At 37.3% G+C, this 17,745-nt stretch overlaps 1 protein-coding gene across 2 annotated transcripts in view; it reads right to left on the bottom strand.

The window, feature by feature from the left end:
* FARSB (phenylalanyl-tRNA synthetase subunit beta) overlaps positions 1-17,745 on the bottom strand; it is a 36,500-nt gene that overhangs the window by 5,615 nt on the left and 13,140 nt on the right. For both annotated transcript variants that reach the window (XM_082056158.1, XM_082056157.1), the window contains 3 exons: positions 15,656-15,748; positions 13,647-13,764; positions 9,128-9,280 (listed from right to left, as the gene is read on the bottom strand). In XM_082056158.1, the coding sequence (XP_081912284.1) occupies positions 9,128-9,280; positions 13,647-13,764; positions 15,656-15,748 (364 nt within the window). The remainder of the gene's footprint in view (positions 1-9,127; positions 9,281-13,646; positions 13,765-15,655; positions 15,749-17,745) is intronic.

The following is a 17,745-nucleotide window of genomic DNA, read 5'->3' as shown; positions in this document are numbered from 1 at the left end:
TGAGGAAAAACTAAGTTGTCCATTTTAAGAACCCTCACATGCCACTCTACAGCTGAATATATACTATTCTGTATTTGACTATATTTAAGACTATTTAGGGATCAATGATACCGTTTTACAAATACAAACTTACTATAAACAGTGTGGAAATAATCATAATACTGCTTGAGTCCAGACGGAACTGTTGTTAGTCATGTTCAAGTTGCAGTGATGAGCTGGGGACTGGTGTAACTAGCAATCCTTTCCTTCGTTTCCCTTGAGGACAGAGACCAACATGGCCTTTTAGGCTAGATTTATTTTTTTAGTCTTGCTGTAGAATGTCCCGGGAGCTTTAACAGACGTTTGGTGTTGCTGGATGTCAGGAAGTGATTCATGAATGTAACAGGTTTGGAGTTCCTCTTCATTCACCTGTGTTATTCTCAGGATTACAGTAGTGTCAGATACTTAAGATTATTTGGGTAAAATGGCTGTGTTCCTGCCTTCCCTAATGGAAGGTAATACTTGGGAGGATGCTGAGGCTAGGGAGGGCAGACATTCGGGGTCACTGATTTGGATAACAGGATTTCATGTATTCAGTGCTGGAGTATCGGGGTGGGTGCTTAAATAATGTGTACAGAAAAACTTGTCTTGAGTGGGAAACTTAGGAAAAAAATTATCACATTTCATGTATTTTTCTGGAAATCAGTATTTGTGTCTAAAGCTCAATAAATTTGCATTTGTGTGGCAGGTGTGAGAAACAGCAACTCTACACTAGAGTTTAGCTGCACTGCGGAGTTACTATTACACAGCTAATCTTTTTTTAGGCCAGTCTTATCTGATTTATCAGACTTATCTGAAATGTTATACTCTGTCCTGTCTAGAAGTCACAAAACTAAGCTGATATTGTGTCACAGCTATTTATAAAATTAGAGAATTCCTAATCCCAAATAAAGCTTTTTTCTTTTTAAGATACCTTGCTAGTTCATTTGAGTTAGAGAACACAAAGTTTTGAATACTAAAACACTTAATGTCTTTCTGTTCCATTACTGTTTTTATCCCTCTTTAAAGAGCTAAAGGAACTTAATTCATCCTTGCAAACATCAGAATTTGTCAGAAACTAGGAAAAAACAGACCATATTCTTTATGGTAGGGGATATAACATACTCTGTACGCACAGTAAGGCAGCAGACTTTAGCTTTCAGGCTCTGCTTTCATACAAGCATTAGAGAATAACAAGAACCCACACTAAATCAATCTGCAAGTCTACCTTAGTATGTCACGCTTAGTTTGCATGTTGTTTACTCACTCCATGTCCCATACCAAGGCATCCTCCCCTCCCAGTGACTTGACGTTACTTGCCAGGACAGATAACACACACCTGATGTTGCGCTTTCCCAGCTACCGCATTTCATGCCTTTTAGAAAAATACCTGACAAACTAGCACAGAATAATACATAAGTAAACGATGAGTCTCAGCAGCCACTGCAACTGTTAATCACACACTGTTAGCAGCTCTGATTCCTGTTGCAAACTGGTGCCTCGTGGCTGGTTCTGCAGCACTGGGAACAGAAATGCCCCAACTGGCCAAGTGGGAGCCAGCCCGGACCAGAAGCAATAGTGGGTCTAAAACCAATATGCTGCTCTGCTTCTGGACCCAAACAACATGGTTCTCTGCCAGCGCATGTACTAGGTTGAGTCTGCACCTTTTCTTTTTTATCTATGGCCTTCTAATACATACACAACAAAGAAAAGTAAAAGGTAAACTCATGCCTTCCACCACAGGCAACAGAAATACTAATCTTAGGATCCTGCATTCATCTTGATCTAAATGTTTGAGCCAAAATCTTGTAAATTCCTGTTCAAAATTCAATTGCATAAATAAATATTAGAAAATGTATGTAAGATTAAATTTGAAGGACCACCTCTCTGCCTCCATATCACAGTTCAAGAATTAAAACACATCAGAGAACTGCTGAACCATGAGCTATATATTCAACACAATCACAACTGATAGCATTAATATGGTAGTGCAAATGAAAGCATAAAGATGCTTAGTTGGTCTCTGGCCATAGCGAGTGTGCAGAGGTGAAAACAGAGCCAAAGGATGAAATGTAGCACTTGAGTAGAGCAGCCAGACGAACACCCTGGCCCTCACCACTCCCATCGCTGCCCCTGCCCATATATGCCATACAACATATGCAATTTGCTGCTGGCTTGGACAAATCATCTCTTTGCTAAAGAAGCCTTTGCGACATTGAAAATATAATTTGTGATTAAGAAATAGTTTTCTATTTTAAAATGTAAGGAGATAGAAAAAATGGAAATTACCTAATTCTATGTTACGTAATGTCAGCTGTGCCAGACGCTTAAAACTGTTGATGCAAGGAAGATTTTTATCTGTTAGATTTATGATGTATGATTAAAAAAGATAGTTGCCTTTGGAGTGGGAAAAGAATTAAACTCTGAAGAGGCCTCCCCAGCAAAGGAACAGCAGAAGAGCAAAGATTTAATGTCACGGAGAAGAAATGAATGCCCTGAGCTTAGGAACACAAATGCTGATGTTTTAGATGGTTCTGGTAGTAGAAAATGAAAAGTCTGTCAGGAGAAATGCTGCTAGTTCTTGGAGCATCCCTAATCTGTCAGAATAAAATGTGATGGGAAGAAAAACATCAAAATCTTGATTAGTTAGTGCTTGCAAAAAGAGAAGGTGGCCTGTGTCTCTTTACAAGTTGACTTGACACCCTTCCCCAGACACTTTTGCAGTTACCACAGCCAATTCAGAAGAGTTTCTCATCTGGAATAATATTCTGAATTTGAGAAACAAATATAATCCTTGTTCTCCCTTTGAACTTCTCCATTTCATATATGGGGAAAAAACATGTCAAACATAATTTGGTGATGAAGGTTTAAAAGGCTCAGAAGTCTAAGCTTGTCCAACTTTCTATTGTCTTGTGCGGTGCTAAAGTAATGTGCTTTTCCTCTACCTGAGACACCTTTTTTTGGGCAGGGGGGATAAGGTTTGTGCAAACATATTATATTTGAAGGGTATTGGGAAGAAACTTTCAGATGAAGAGCTGAAATAACCACAGGAATAGAAAAAGCCCTCCTCAAACTCACTTCTGATAGGCTCTTTTTTCATAGTAGAATCAACTGTATAACACAGAACTAATGAAATGAGACTGATTTCCAGAAACAAACTACGGGGTGTCAGTGTCACTCGTCATAACTGCATCACGTGCAACAGCACGACAGCTCTGAGGTGTCCTGCCCTACAGCATGCTGTCAAATCTTGATAAATCAGGTTTATCTGGGGAAACTCCAGACACTGTAGACTCCCACTTTGGCTAATCAAGTAGTATAAGCAACTTGCTTGGTTCATGTCTTGTCAGGTACTTTCCTGGGTGTTAAAATGGTTACAACCAAATTTGATGCATCAACACTGGTGTGGGAAGATACCTGATATGACAGAAATAAACTTGGTCTAAGTTTGTAGGGATTTAGTTCCTATAAATCTGAAGTTCTGTATTTGTAGGAAGTAAATAAAGAGGAGAGATAATAAATGATTAAAGGGACATTGAGCAGCCACATCCATTTTATTAGATAATTTAATTTCATTTTGAGTTGTTAGAACTGTAGTTCTTCACTCAAACTAAGCTCCCCTGATGCTGCAGGGAAAATTGCTGAAGAGAAAAGGATGAGAAATTAATTAGAAATTCATTAGATCTCAAAGTAGTGGCCAACACTGGGAAAGCCACAAGAACTAGTGACAAACATCTGATTTTGCAAAATGACTTGTAACTAAGCTGTTGTAATGATAGTGCTGGAACTACTGGAATTCCTTGCAGAATTACGGTAATACATTTAAAAGTACTAAAATCAGTCAGATTTAATAAAACTGTCCTTACCTTTTAGTGTTGTTAATTAATGAAACTGACTGGGAGGAACTAAACAGAAAAATAGGAGTGGAAGGTCTTCAAGAACAATTTATTTTATAAACGAGTAGTACTAGTTTCACAACGAAACTGGGAAGATTTTTGGCTCAAACCCTATCCATACTGCAGTGAAAGTGAAAAATTCTGAAAAATCAGAAAAGCTATGTACAGAGAAATAAATTTCACTTTGTGTGATTAATAACAGTGCCTGAAAATTCATGAAGGAACTGAATAACTTAAGAAAGATTAATGACGCATAACAAAAACAGCACTAGAAAAATTTTTAAGAATATTGGAAACAAATTGTAGGTAGAGACACTTTAAGAAGACTCGTTCAACTCCCTATGTGAGACAAATGTATAAGTTTTTAATAAATATTTATTTTCATAATGGAAAAAAGGGTATTCTTGAGTATAATAAGGTGCCTTCCAGTGCATTGGAAAAAAAAATTCAGAATTAACAATGTGGTTACATCCACTGGGATGAGGCTGCTTCCGACATGCTGGGAGTCTTAGGCACCAGAATTATGGTGCAATTCTCAAAGCAAATATCCCACCTGCTGCTGTTAACTTATAGTAACAACCCTGGCAGTTCTGCAATGCTAGAAAAATGTCCGTGTGGTGACAGCGTTCCAAGGTGGATGATCTAAATTGACTCTGGGTGAGAAAAAAAATATTTGGGAATTGGCAAATGTGAAATTCAGAGGACCTGAATACAGTCAATTACCAGCTGATATGTTTTTATTGAAAATAGATATTATCAAACAAATCTTACTATAGTCTTTCAAGTTACAAGCTTGGTAGATAAATACAATTACAAGGGTGCAATATCCTCTATAAAGTATGTATTTGCAAATGCCAATTAAATGCATTAAGAATTGACTGTTATCTTCTGGTATGTCACAAATTATATTTGGAGGCTTCATCGTAAAATTGGCACATTTCCTTTAGCTATCTATGAGTAAATACACAATTCTCGACATCCATGAACAACGCAATGGCTGCCAAGACAGGCAACTGAAAGGCCAGGATTGCCATTAGGAGCAATCGGGCTACAGTTCATTAAAATAAAACAGGTATTAATAATGCCAAGTTCAACCTGGGTACTAAACGTCTGTGTGTATTAGTCTCCCAGTTTAAACTGATCTCCAGAGGTAGATGCTGCGGTTCAGCTCTATCCATGTAACTCGGAATTAGTCCCAGACTTCCCTCCTCTTGTGGACTGAGGTTAACTTTAAAAGAAGATTTAGACTGTGGCTTGTTGTATAATTATTATTATAAGCAAATGTTTATTGATGTTCTTAGTTATGGAGATAACTATTACACCCCTAATTTCACAGCTAAACCTTACTAAATGAGAAGCTATTACTATGATTTACTGTGGAATTAACATTTTCTACACTTTACCACACCTTTCATTTAATTAAATAAGGGCAGTAAAAAGAAGGGAGTGCAAATTGTCTTCTTTTGTTTTGAAAGACAACTGTCAATTACTGAAGGAAGCCAGACTTGGTACCTTTTATTAGGTACACGTTTACGTTGAACACAAACAAGCTGACTTTCTCAGCCTCACTAAGTTGTTGATTACCCTAAAAGAATGAATGGCACAAATATTTACTTACAGCAAAAAAATATATAAGAATCCAAGAGTTAGGTGAAATTCACAAGAATCAATAATGTCAGTATCTACTAAGCCTTTTTTCACTCTTTTAAGCCTAAGACAGACTTTACTGTGTACCCAAATCCCATGATTAACATCGCTTCCTGTGATCATGGTCCTGAGTTCTGGAAGAAAGTCATTTTGGATGGCCAGCCAGAGGCACGAGGTGACCAAAATGTTGCAGAAGCTGTACCCATTCCTGCAGAGATTAACACTTTAATACCTTCCAGGATACTTATCAGAATGCCTCTAGTTTTCAGTTCAAGGGAACTAAAACTAATGAAAGTGCACTAAAAAATAATTTTATTACCCAACAACATATGATCAAATATGTGGGCTCTTTCTGGCCATATTCTTATTGTTTAAAAAGTCTGATTTTATTTTGTTTACCTTCTAATCATACACATCCATACTGATCTTTAGATCTGATTAATGGTATGGAGCCGGCTAAAACTTCAATAATTTTTTGCAAAAATCTTTATTATGGAGCATGCAGAAATTTGAGGATTAATGCAATAATTGTATTCTTTTCAATTTACATTGGATTATAGATGCCTATGCTATAAAACAAAGAAAAAATCAAAATGCTTTTCTAGGCCAGTAACTGCAGAATTTATTAACATCTCAAAAGGTCCATTCTGTGTATTTGAAAACAATGGGTAGTGTTTTGGAATTCTGTCTTTAAAACTTTCTAATTTTCTATATTTAGTGGTAATAATATGAAAAAAAAAAAGGTTCCATTAGTAACTTTATGAAACTGAAAAGCCTTGAGTGCTAAATGTACGCTGAAGTCCTTGAATTCAGTCACTCAGCACCCACTCTTCCTCAGGGCTGCTCTGAATAGCTCTTCTCCATTTATTACCTAGCTCAGATTACACCAAAGCGTAGTGCAAAGGCCAGGGGAACATCACAATTTCACCCGTATTTTCTCTCATATGTACTTTTTTTCACAGGTGTTGCTATAAAGGCAGAAAGGCTCTGACCTTAAGGTCAAATCACAGAGTACTTGGGTGTTGGTAGAACAGAAGGAGCTTAAATAACCGTGATTTGCACATATGGACCAAACAGGGCTATACTACAGGCATTTTGTTTTTCCAAGTGAATTTGGAAGAGCCAAATAGGTGCCCAATACATCCCTTTCTAATTCTTTGTTGCTCATTTAAAATGTGAGTTTCTTTCATCTGTGGTTTTTTTTGAGGGGGTGGGGGGGTTTGTTTGGTTGTTTTTTTTTTCTTCCTGTATTGTTTTCCAGTAATCACTAGAACTATTTCAATCAGTTACACAAGGAATAAAAAGAAGACTGGACTAAAACCCCACCTTTGCACCGTGTTACTTACTAGTCTTGAGTTTTGCTTAACATCACATTCAGAAGTATCCAGGATCCTTCCAAATCAGAGGATAAACCCACTTCTCACTGTACAAATTTTAATTTGGCACAGGCAATAAAAGAGAGTGCTCCATCAAGATGCATCTAAAAATCCATGCTGTATGTAACAGCCTGGTTTAAGGCTTCTGAAGTAACTTACACTGTTCTTCTGGATTATTTCATTAAGCTGCAGTCTCTCAAGATGTTACAAGATGTATGTATTTTTTTCATTCAGCAATTGACCTTACTCTATCATTTCTTGCTCACACATGCTTAACTGACAGATTGCAAAGCAAGTGTTAAAAAAAAATCCCCCAAGCTACTTTGATTTTCCAACCATCTCTGCAGTCAAGGTCTTTTAAGCAAGCTGGTGCAGTGACACTGCATTTGCTGCAGCACTCGAGTATCAGCCGCCTGCAGTGTCACCAAGGTTAAATTCCAATGTCAGGAGAACTGCAAGGAATCTATGCGCCACTTCAGGAGAGTTTCTGAATCACTGATGAAACAGGAAGTAGCATGCACTTGTTTTTGTTTTTGTTTTTTTTTCTATAGCCAAAACCCACAAACTGCTTGAAATATATTGCATATGACAAGGCATAATCCATCCTTTACACTAAATGCATTGTGGAGTAATGTCATGGGAATGCGGGGATTTTGAATGGGCATTACAAATCCCACGGCATCAGGAATACTCAACAGCATTAGTATATAGAAATAACTTCTCCACTGTGTTAGGATTATTTATTGTTCTTTTTTACAGTTTCTTGGAGCCAGCCAATCATTGAAATACTACTGTACAAAATATAAAACACTTGCAAATATTTTCAGTACTAAAGCAAACACTTTATCCATTCAAAAACAAGCAACAGAAGGGTTTTGAAAAGGGAACTAACACTTTGGTGTGACTTCAATGAGAGCTGAGTATGCAGCCCCTAGATCTTTTAACCAGCCTCTCTCCCCATTCCAAATCAGGAGCTTTGTGATTACCTCTTCTGTGCTTCGTAGAACTAGAGCAGGAGGTACAATCGTTTAAACATTTCTCTGGTCAAACTGGGAATCCTGTTAACAATATTCTAATAAACCCTTTCAAAGTCGGCCTAAACAATACTGAGCAAAATACTACTTTGACACTTTCTCTCTTGTTTTTTGACAAAGTGACACATGTGCATTAAAGTGCCAGGAGGCTGCTTAGTCAGAGGGTTATGTTTGGCATCTTGGCAGCACTCTGTGCAACAGGGAGACATCTAATGATTGTGCATTAAAGTTCTATGAATAGGCAAGCTCGGTCAGGGACTCTGTCAGTGATGCTTGTTCCAGTATGTGCAGAATGGAGGTGCTTCTTCAAGCTGAGACAATTTGAGTCAATGTCTCGTATCTCTGAACGCCAATGCATGACATAAAAGTAGAATCATAGCTGCTACCCCTGCAGTCTTGCTATTCTATACTGTATTTACTACACTTCTATTTGAGGTAGCAGTACAGATTAGTTGCTGATGCTGCTCTCTTGCATCAACCTACGCTCTCTCCATGAAGTAATGGGGTCAACCCACTTGCTTTCTCTCTTTCATGCGTATGCACATACACAGAGGAGATTTTGCACTTAAGGATGGTGTTTTTAATTCATGTGCAGCTTGCCCTGTATGGAGGAGGAACAGGGCTGTTATACAACTACTTGTCTAAGCAGCAGGTTCAGACTTAAAGACAGCAGCTCCTTGAAGAAAAGATATATAAGGCATATATCTTCATATGAACATACGTATAAATAAAAGCTGTAGATAAAGCTTTAAACTAAAAGATGAGGCGTAAGAAGTTGTCTTTTCCAGGCATTGTTAGCCAAAGATAATACAGTGGGTATCTGGCATATTCATCAATTCAGTGAATTCCTACCTACACTAACAATCAGGGGATTAATTAATTATAAACAATCCATGAAGCTCATGACATACACTTTACTATAAGTCTCCCTAAAAAGCTGCCAACTTGTAATTTATATAAAAATACTCAGAATAGCTCACAGAAAGACAGCAATCCCATTTTCCATCAGTGAATGCAGTTAATGCCTTTTCACTTACACCACAGTATGATAGCACATAAATAGTATTAATTCTTAATGCGTGTTGCTGAGAACAACCAGAAAATTGCCTCAGGTTGTAGGGGAACATTTGAGCTGTACACTGCAGCTCTGTCTTACCTTCAGCTGCCTTGATCGTGTAGCCATTCTCTTCATTTGGTGGTACTTCCAGAAGCTGCATGACCCTGTCCAGCAAACCATGGATAATCTCAAACCCAGGGCTCTTGTTGTAATAAACTGCACAGAAATGCCTGTAGTTTCTTGCACCTACATCTGAAGAAGAAGGAAACAATTATGTTATGTGGGAAACTATCCCACTTTCAACCTTGCCTTTTGCATCAGTTTTCTTCTGCAGTACAGTGAGGCATCTGCGGCTGACAGGAGAAATGAGTATGTAAAATGGCTTCGCTGACACACCTGTCACAATCTGAGGAAATAATGGGATTTCTTTAACCCACTGGACTCTCACAGTCAGAAATGTAGAGAAAGATTTAAAGCATCCTATGCCTTGGGCAGGAAACAAGGTTGTTAAATACAAGAATCTTCTACACAGTGACAGGTACTCAGTGAGTGTTCCCTGAAATGTTAATATCTGCCACATAAGAAATTAGAGATTTCTTTTTAAACTAAATTTACATCTTGTTCCTTTGCTCCAACTAACCATTTAGTAACAAAAAAAATCTTATCAAAAATAAAACATGAAAACATTTACCAAGTGGCTAGAAAGAAATACACAGATTAAAAAGGACTTCAAAATACAGGAGCAAGAGCCTATACAAGATGAAAGCACAGCCTTTTTGAGCCAGAAGTTATTCAAAACTTCCAGTGCAGCAATAAAGCTGCAAGTTCTTTCAACAGCCACTGAAAGCTGAACTTATTGTGGCAGTAAGTCTGCATTTTGTCACTCAGGATTTTTACCTGTCATTGTAGTAATTTGCAGTGTTAAATAATACTGGAGAATCCAATCTTGAAGTTAAAATGGCCACACAGAAAAGGCCACAGAGAAAGTATCAATAAATGCAACATCTGATTACTGGTCTGAACACGCTGTCTGTTCAGTGCCATCATTATGCATCTCTGTTTCCTAATCTGTAATACAGTCATGAATGGTGGATAACTTATTTTTGTGTTGTATTGAGCAACAGAAAAACAGAAAATGTTTTTCCCATCCCTAAGACAGTACATTCTTTGGGCTAGACATTCAGGAGAATGATTTCCTTTTTTTTTTTTTTTTTGAGTTGTCATGCCAGTGGAATTTGTAACAACTATCTTAATTTTAATTTCATTATTATTCAGATAGCCAGTGGTGTCTTCAGATCACTATTCTTAACTAAAGCATCAGACATAAACATACAGAACAGTTTCTATACCTCATGTTTTAAACTGCAGAAATCCTAGGTAATGAAAAGGAGGCACTTTCGAGCATTCCAAAAAGCTGTGTTATAAAACTTACTCCCTTACAGAGTTGTATTACAACACAAGAAGTTCCCTCACTACAGGCAATAGGAAGAAAAAAACATAAAGAATTAGGAACTGTAGGCAAAAGCTGGCGGATGTTAAAGTGCTTCAGTTCTTCATAACTCACTTAAGAGATCTCTTGTGTCATGCCACGAAACAATTCTGGTTTTTAAGTGAGCCTGCCAAGTATGTCAACCTAAATTTTATATTTTATATATATATATATATATATATATATATATATATATATATATTTCTAAGCCTTCAAAGCACTTCCTGGGGATGCTGCTGAAAACCCAAAGGATGGGCAGCTGGTTAGGAATATGTGAGCCAAGAGAGTGCAGAGGAAGACAAAGCAGTGTTGTGCGCTGCCCCCTCCCAATTAGAGATGCTTCAGAAAAATGACTTGCTGGTCTGAAAGGGGGCACCTGCTCATTTAAACTTGTCTCTCAGCCTCACAAAAATCCCAAACTCTCTTCTGCACGTAACTAACATTTCCAGAGAGTTTGGAAAAATGCTTCAAAACATGGCAGCGGCTGTAGTCACAAATGATGTAAATTGTGCTAAACGTGCACTAAGCTTCCCAGATTCCCCAAGATTCCCACCTGGTCAGAGGTGATTTTCTAATGGATTCATTTCTTTTGTTGCAGCAAGGGAAAAGGAATTACTCCCTGTTAGTGCTGATGGTGTAAAGTGATGATTTCTATGCTGAACTAGTATAACTATCCTACAAGAAGTTGCCTATCTAGTGTTACGAGCTAACCACGCAAATGCTGTGTGACACACTCAAAATCAGCACATTTCCTCCTGCCTTGAGAAGAAACATTTCTGCCCAGATTTGGTTCCATTTAGTTATTTTCAATCTGGCACACATTTTGCTAATTTAGTACGTCAAACCCTTCTGCCAGATATGTCTGAAGAGAAGTATGTCCATTTCACCTGGGTAAGCATGAGTTCGGGGTAAGAAGGTATTTTATTGAAAACCAGTGTGTTTAAAAGAGCTAGGTCAATTCACACATGAATGACTACAGGATGCCATTTCAAATACAGTTAATGTCAGTACTCTTTTGACCCATACTTTTTAAATTATTAATTGCATGCCAAAATCATGAAATAATAAAATTAAATTAGTCAGTCTGATGACATAAGCCTTCTACAGGAAATCTCATTCCATATGTGAGAGGACAACCCCACATTCTGCAGTGTTTGCAGAGTTAGGCAAGTTTAATTTTGGAAGTTAAATTATGGAAAGACAATGGCTATTCTGCCCACAACATTAAAAAAAATCACAGATACTGCTCACAGTCTGCGAGAGCTCAGCCCATGGGAGGGCTGCCCAAGAGCAGAAGAGACAAAGCTGCTGCCTCAAGTCTCTATCTGTCATCTGTTGTAATGATTCCCATCAAAATGAAGTACACTACCAAATCAGTCTTTACAAAACTGTTAGGCAGCCATCCACATAAATGAAAACTTTCAAGAGATACAATTAACACAAATGAAATAAAAGTAACAATTTAACTTGCAAATTTTATAAAGCCAGAATAAACACACTCTTTAGTCCAAGATAAATAGCCCCGCTCTCGGTTCTGAAGAATGCAGATGTTATTCTGCCATCTGTACCATGTTTTTTGCATTCTAGCTAACTGCACGCCCAACAAGGAATGAGCTGCACCACTAAACTGTCTGTATTTAATAAAAAAAGTCTATATGGTTTGCTAAAACTGCTTATTTTGCTTGGCAAGGCTTTTTCTTCTTTACAAAAAAAATAGTAATCTACAAATTAAATTCATCACCAAAGCAATTTACTTGCCATTTTGTTTATGCCTTATATAAACCTTTGTTTTGCAGATCCCAGATACCTTAAACACAGGCACTAAAATCTGAAACCAGATAATGAAACAACAGAACCGTTGCTGCTGCTGAATTTAAAGTCATGCCAGCGTTTCTCACTGAGAGGCAAAACTTCACAGTTGTAACCCAGTGTACATGCCCTTCCTCCCAAAAGCTGTAGCTTGTGCACTCCTTTTCCACTAATATACCATATAGACAGGAATCAGAACATTTTAGGCAATTTTTTTACATTTAAAAATCCATTTTTACAGTTCACTTTATCTTTTTTATCTGGAAGAATGGATCAATTTGAATTTTTGATCCTGTACAGTGAAATTGGTGCAAAGAGGCCCCAAAACACAGGAGGGATTTCACTAAAGCTTTTAAAAAGTAAACTAGCTGCTTCGTTTGCTGGATGTAAAACAATTAAGGTTGCAGAACAATTCAAAGGCAGCCATGCTTTCTTAGCATAGTTGGATGAAATGGAAAGATAAGGAAAATATTTTTATAGATGAGAAGGGAAGTTTTCTACTGTCTTTTTTTTAAATTTGTTTATACATTTTTATACACAGACTTGCACTGTTATTTACACTGTATCTGTGCTACCAATCTAATTCTTCATACTGGCTGTCAATTTTCCAGAAGATAATTTTGGAGAACAAATACAAGCAATCCTGTTTGAAGATGACAGAAAGATGGAAAAGGGATTCATGTTGAGACACACTGGCCCAAAAATTTTTCTCTGAATTACAGCTCTCCAGAATAGAATCTGTCTGCCTGTAACAACCTGCTATTCCCAGGCTCGAGACATGCTGATTTCAGTTGGCACAGCGGTGCGCATCTTGGAGACTGCAGCATTTCCGCAGGCTCCAGTATGGTACCAGCAGCACACCTTCAATATTTACTACTTTCTAAGGTTTGTGCCACTTGAAAACAGGACCAGCTTCTCTCATGAGTTACGCCTGATAAGAATACAAAGGAGCACTACATTAAGAGCATGGGAGCACCGACATAAGCAATTTAGAGCAGGTTCTTTTTGGTGTAAAATTGTCTTGCATTTATCCTTGCAGTCTTGCAGTATTCCTGGCAGATTTTAAGGGATATTTTGATGCCTAAAAATATTTGCAATGCACCTACTTGCACTTTTGAGAAGGCATTTAAAATGGAACTGTATCTGTAGCCACTTAAAAATCTAGCCTCCTTTGCCCATCTCTTGCACTGTGCACGTAAAAAATACAATGTAGTATCCAATGACTATTACATTATTAAAGAAATACAAATCTCCTTACTATTACCATTTGGTATGTAAATATTTTTACATTACCAAAGATTTTGAGGAACCTTCTCTTACCTGTATTAGGATCTTTTACTACAATGTCAGAAATCTCAAAGAGTTTGAGCGGCAAGGGCATCTTTCGGTTGGCAGCAATAGTTTTCAGGAGCCCAGGAAGGAGGGTTGTACGTGCCACCTGCAGGACAAACATGAATGCTGCAAGTCAAATACCTTCCAAAATAGCTAATGTTAGTTTTCTTTATTTTTGTTTGTTTGTTTTTTTCCACGTGTGACAAGAGTTTAAAAGTAGTCAGGTGCAAATACTGCACTTATCTCTTACAATTAAACATCTTTGCTTTACAATTATTAAAATGGAAAATGTAAATTCTCTAAATGTTCTTTATATTGCATTTTCTGAAAAAGCTTATATGTGAGCTTAAGAATAGGTATCATTTCATAGGTGCTTGAGCTGCAGTGCAGGGTAGAAAAACAAGTAATACTGAACGAAGTGCAAAAATATCCTGTAAACTTCATCTCACTTATGCAAAAGGTAAATATTGTTATTTTAGAAATATTGAGTGCTATCTGAAATATTATCTTGATACCTCCTGATACCAATGAATAATGTAAACAGGACCTAAGTAACAGCAACTGATACATGGCAGTTGTGAACAACCTGAAATATACAGAAAATGTGTGCAAAGAGCCAGGAAAGAGGCAAATCTTACTACTGTTCTTACTGTGCTAACACAAATGGAAGAGGGTCCCTGGCATCATCCTGCCCTTGTCGTGCTGTTAGAGGATAGGGGATGGGGGGAAAAGCCACCCTGAGAACCCAATCACAGCATCTAAAGCTGGAAGGTTATAGTGCCCCCCAAAGAATAATCCTTTACAATTTTCAAGGAGGCCTACAGATTTTAAGACTGAAGCTACTTTTGCCACAAGGAATATTCAGCCAATCATATAATGTAACTGCTTAGCAGCATTGCTGCTGCAAAGGCCTACAGTCCTTGCACAACAGGGATCTGAAATTGTACGTGGCTAGAGGGGCTGCCACTTCTTGTTCACACTGTGTATTGTTTGTTTGTGGTACTTTCTGTATTGCTCAGCTATAATCACCATGCCAAATGATGAATATGAAGAGGTGATAATAGTCTAAACAGGTTATAACAGCATGTAGCATCACTGCTGATTTGTGGTACCAAACAGAACACAAAATACATTAAGGTATCCAAAAGTTATGTTTCTGAATCTCAGAGTAGCAGAAGACTGTTCTTAGTATTAGAGATAAGACCTAAAAAGGTGTTTTAGACACTCAAAGAAATCAGACTGACTGAACAAGATCTTGCAGAAAAAAACACACACAAATCACAAAACTTTAATACCCACAGACTGCTGAAACTTTTCTAAACATTTCTAAAGACTGTATTTGTATTGTATTTCTTGTGGGGGAAAGCCTCTAAATTTACCTTGCCTGTAAACTAATGAAAGCATCTTTTTAAGAAACACAAAAACTGTAAGTGTGCTTTCAGATATTTTCAGAATTGCTGAGAATACTGTACTTGAGTTCTCACTCTCTGCTCCAGCAAAGACCAAATGATCTAGAAATGAGTATTAAAATACCTAAGAGCAATACAGAATTTTAATTAAAAAAAAAAAGACTAATAATGGTGAATAATTTTTTAAAAAACATTTCCTATCCAGTACCCAGGAGGTTTAGAGACTGCCAGGTCTAGGAGTTCCATTTATATTGAATGGCTTTTCTAAATGTGCGAGTTTATCAGTCATCTGGGTTTTCTGTAATAAGGCAGCTCAATTTTGCCACATGCTGTCATACAGATAGTGCTATTTTACATTACTGAAATACCAATAGTATTTCACACCTAATAAGGTATTTCTCAGTGAAGGAGTAACAGAGAATGACTGACTGTCAGCAAGTTTGGCACATAAATATGCATATCCTCTTTAATGCAGGAAAACCAGCTCTATAGTTTATAAATTATCTTTCCCATTGGTTCCTTTCTTTCCTCTTTAAGTATAGAATCCATGACAATGTTGTTCTCAAAATGTTATCTGAAATATCTCACCTGAAATTCCGCAGTTTTGGGGTTTGCAATGCGCACTGCATTTGTTGCAGAGATATCCATGCCAAGTTTATCTGCAATGTCTTCTTGAGAACACTGAGAGGAAGAGACAAAACAACACCAAGGTCAAATAGTTAACATAGACAGTAAGCCACTGATAAAATTTGATACCAAGAATGAACAACGCAATTGTAGCACTTGCTCTGAGGCCCAATAATATATGCTCTCATGTGCAACATCCACTTGTAATAAAAATTAGTCTAAAGACTAAGTAGGAAAACTAGTTTATCTACACATGTCAATTATTAACCAAAATAAAACTAGTTTAAAAAAAAAAAAAAGAAGCAAGTGTTTGTTTAGGCTTCTGTCATGGACTGCTGTCATCTGTTTTGGAAACAGAGGCTCAGATTCTGCCCCCTGACTTGCAGTGGGTAGGGTATTTTATTCTGAAAATAGCACTGGGAAAGGGAATGGTACCCCAGCTTTCTCACAAAGACACCAATCTCTTGGGGGCTACTTGCAGAAGGTGAAAAACTGTCTATGAAAAACAGGTCATGTGGCTGAGCCTCCGATTTTCGTAGCTGCACAGGAGTCTTGTAGTTCATTGTTGTTTTCATTTGTTTGAGTTGGAGTATTTCCAAAGCCCTTAATCTCAAGGTGTATTTTGAAGCTGGTCAGTAAAGCAATACACATGCACTTTGTCAGGCTCAGATGATGTGTGTGCATGTACAGAACAGATGCTACTGATAAGATCCACACCACAGATTTCCAGAAATTATAGCTTTATTAATGTATTAAAGAAACCAATAGCAGACTAGGCATGTAATTGAGGATTTGCCAATATACTGCAGTCTCCCAGAAGTGCTCCTTTTGCATTGGCAGCACTCCGAAAAGTGTGTTGATAGACCAAATGTGAGGAAAATGAGCAGATGATACCATCTGAAAAAGTGGATTATTGAATACCAAAAAAACTAAAATCTTAAATGAATGCTGACCTTAGGAGGAGAAAACTGTTCAACAGTTTTCAGATGTGTATCTAAACTATGGTATGTTACAGTGATTTAAGTAAATGCATTTTGGCTAAATTTGAGCTCCCCACAAAAAGCAACATTATTGTGCATGAGTATAATTTGCGGCTCAAACCAAGAAACAGATTGTATGCACAAATACATAATCAGTGTTTGTCATATAACACTGGGCTACAAAATGTTGTAGTGTAAATGATATTTATCATAGTCAAAGGCCTCACATTGGTGTTTTAATATAAAAGTGTTGGAGACATAGCATACACTGGGGTTCATCGTGCCACAGCAGAAATACCATTATGTAATGTGATAACATGATATACTGCATGATCGTACAAAATTCTGCTGTTGCAGTTCATGAAGGTCCTCAGTTGCAGTGATGTAATGTATTCAACGTTTTAAAGCATAATACCTATTCAGTGCTGAAATAAATGAATTATATTTATTAATGAATAAGGAAAATCTAGAAAAACTTGACCATGTTTTATACATGTTATTTCCCAAACACAATACTACCCCAGCTAGTCTGAGTATCCTTGTCAAATACGAGCACTGCAGGAAGTAATACTAGTTATTGTCATGGTTACTTAAGTGAGTTACTAACAAAATGCTAAAACTGGAATATGTTTCTCAGATTTTAGAATTAGTACAAGTTTCGCCTTTGAAGCTCCATGAAATCTGAAGGTGTTAAAATTTTATTTAATCCATTTGCATTACCAACATTGGTTGCAATACCCGAGCTTTTCGAACATGTGGAAGTGTTCTAGAAGCCTGCATCAATGTATCTTAAAATCTTTGCATAAGTTATCAAAAGATAACCTGTGACCAGATACCTACCTCTTACAAGGTTGCATACTTTCAGGGATCTATACTTCTGGCCTTCTAGTAAGTTTTAAGTTCAGGGAAAGGTTGAGAAATTCCATGGAATTTTTAATAGAATATGTGATGGTAGCTCCCTGTGTGCTAACATGTCCACAAATTGCACTTTACAGCAAAGGCTTTGAGCAAATCTTGCAACAGTGAGGATTTTCTAAAATGTATAGTGTATTTTCAAGAGTTTACTATGCC

Source organism: Streptopelia decaocto (genome assembly GCF_964273445.1).
Source record: "Streptopelia decaocto genome assembly, chromosome: 6".
NCBI classification, from domain to species: Eukaryota; Metazoa; Chordata; class Aves; order Columbiformes; family Columbidae; genus Streptopelia; species Streptopelia decaocto.
The sequence above is the reverse complement of the archived record's forward strand: the minus strand, read 5'-3'. Positions and strand labels throughout refer to the sequence as shown.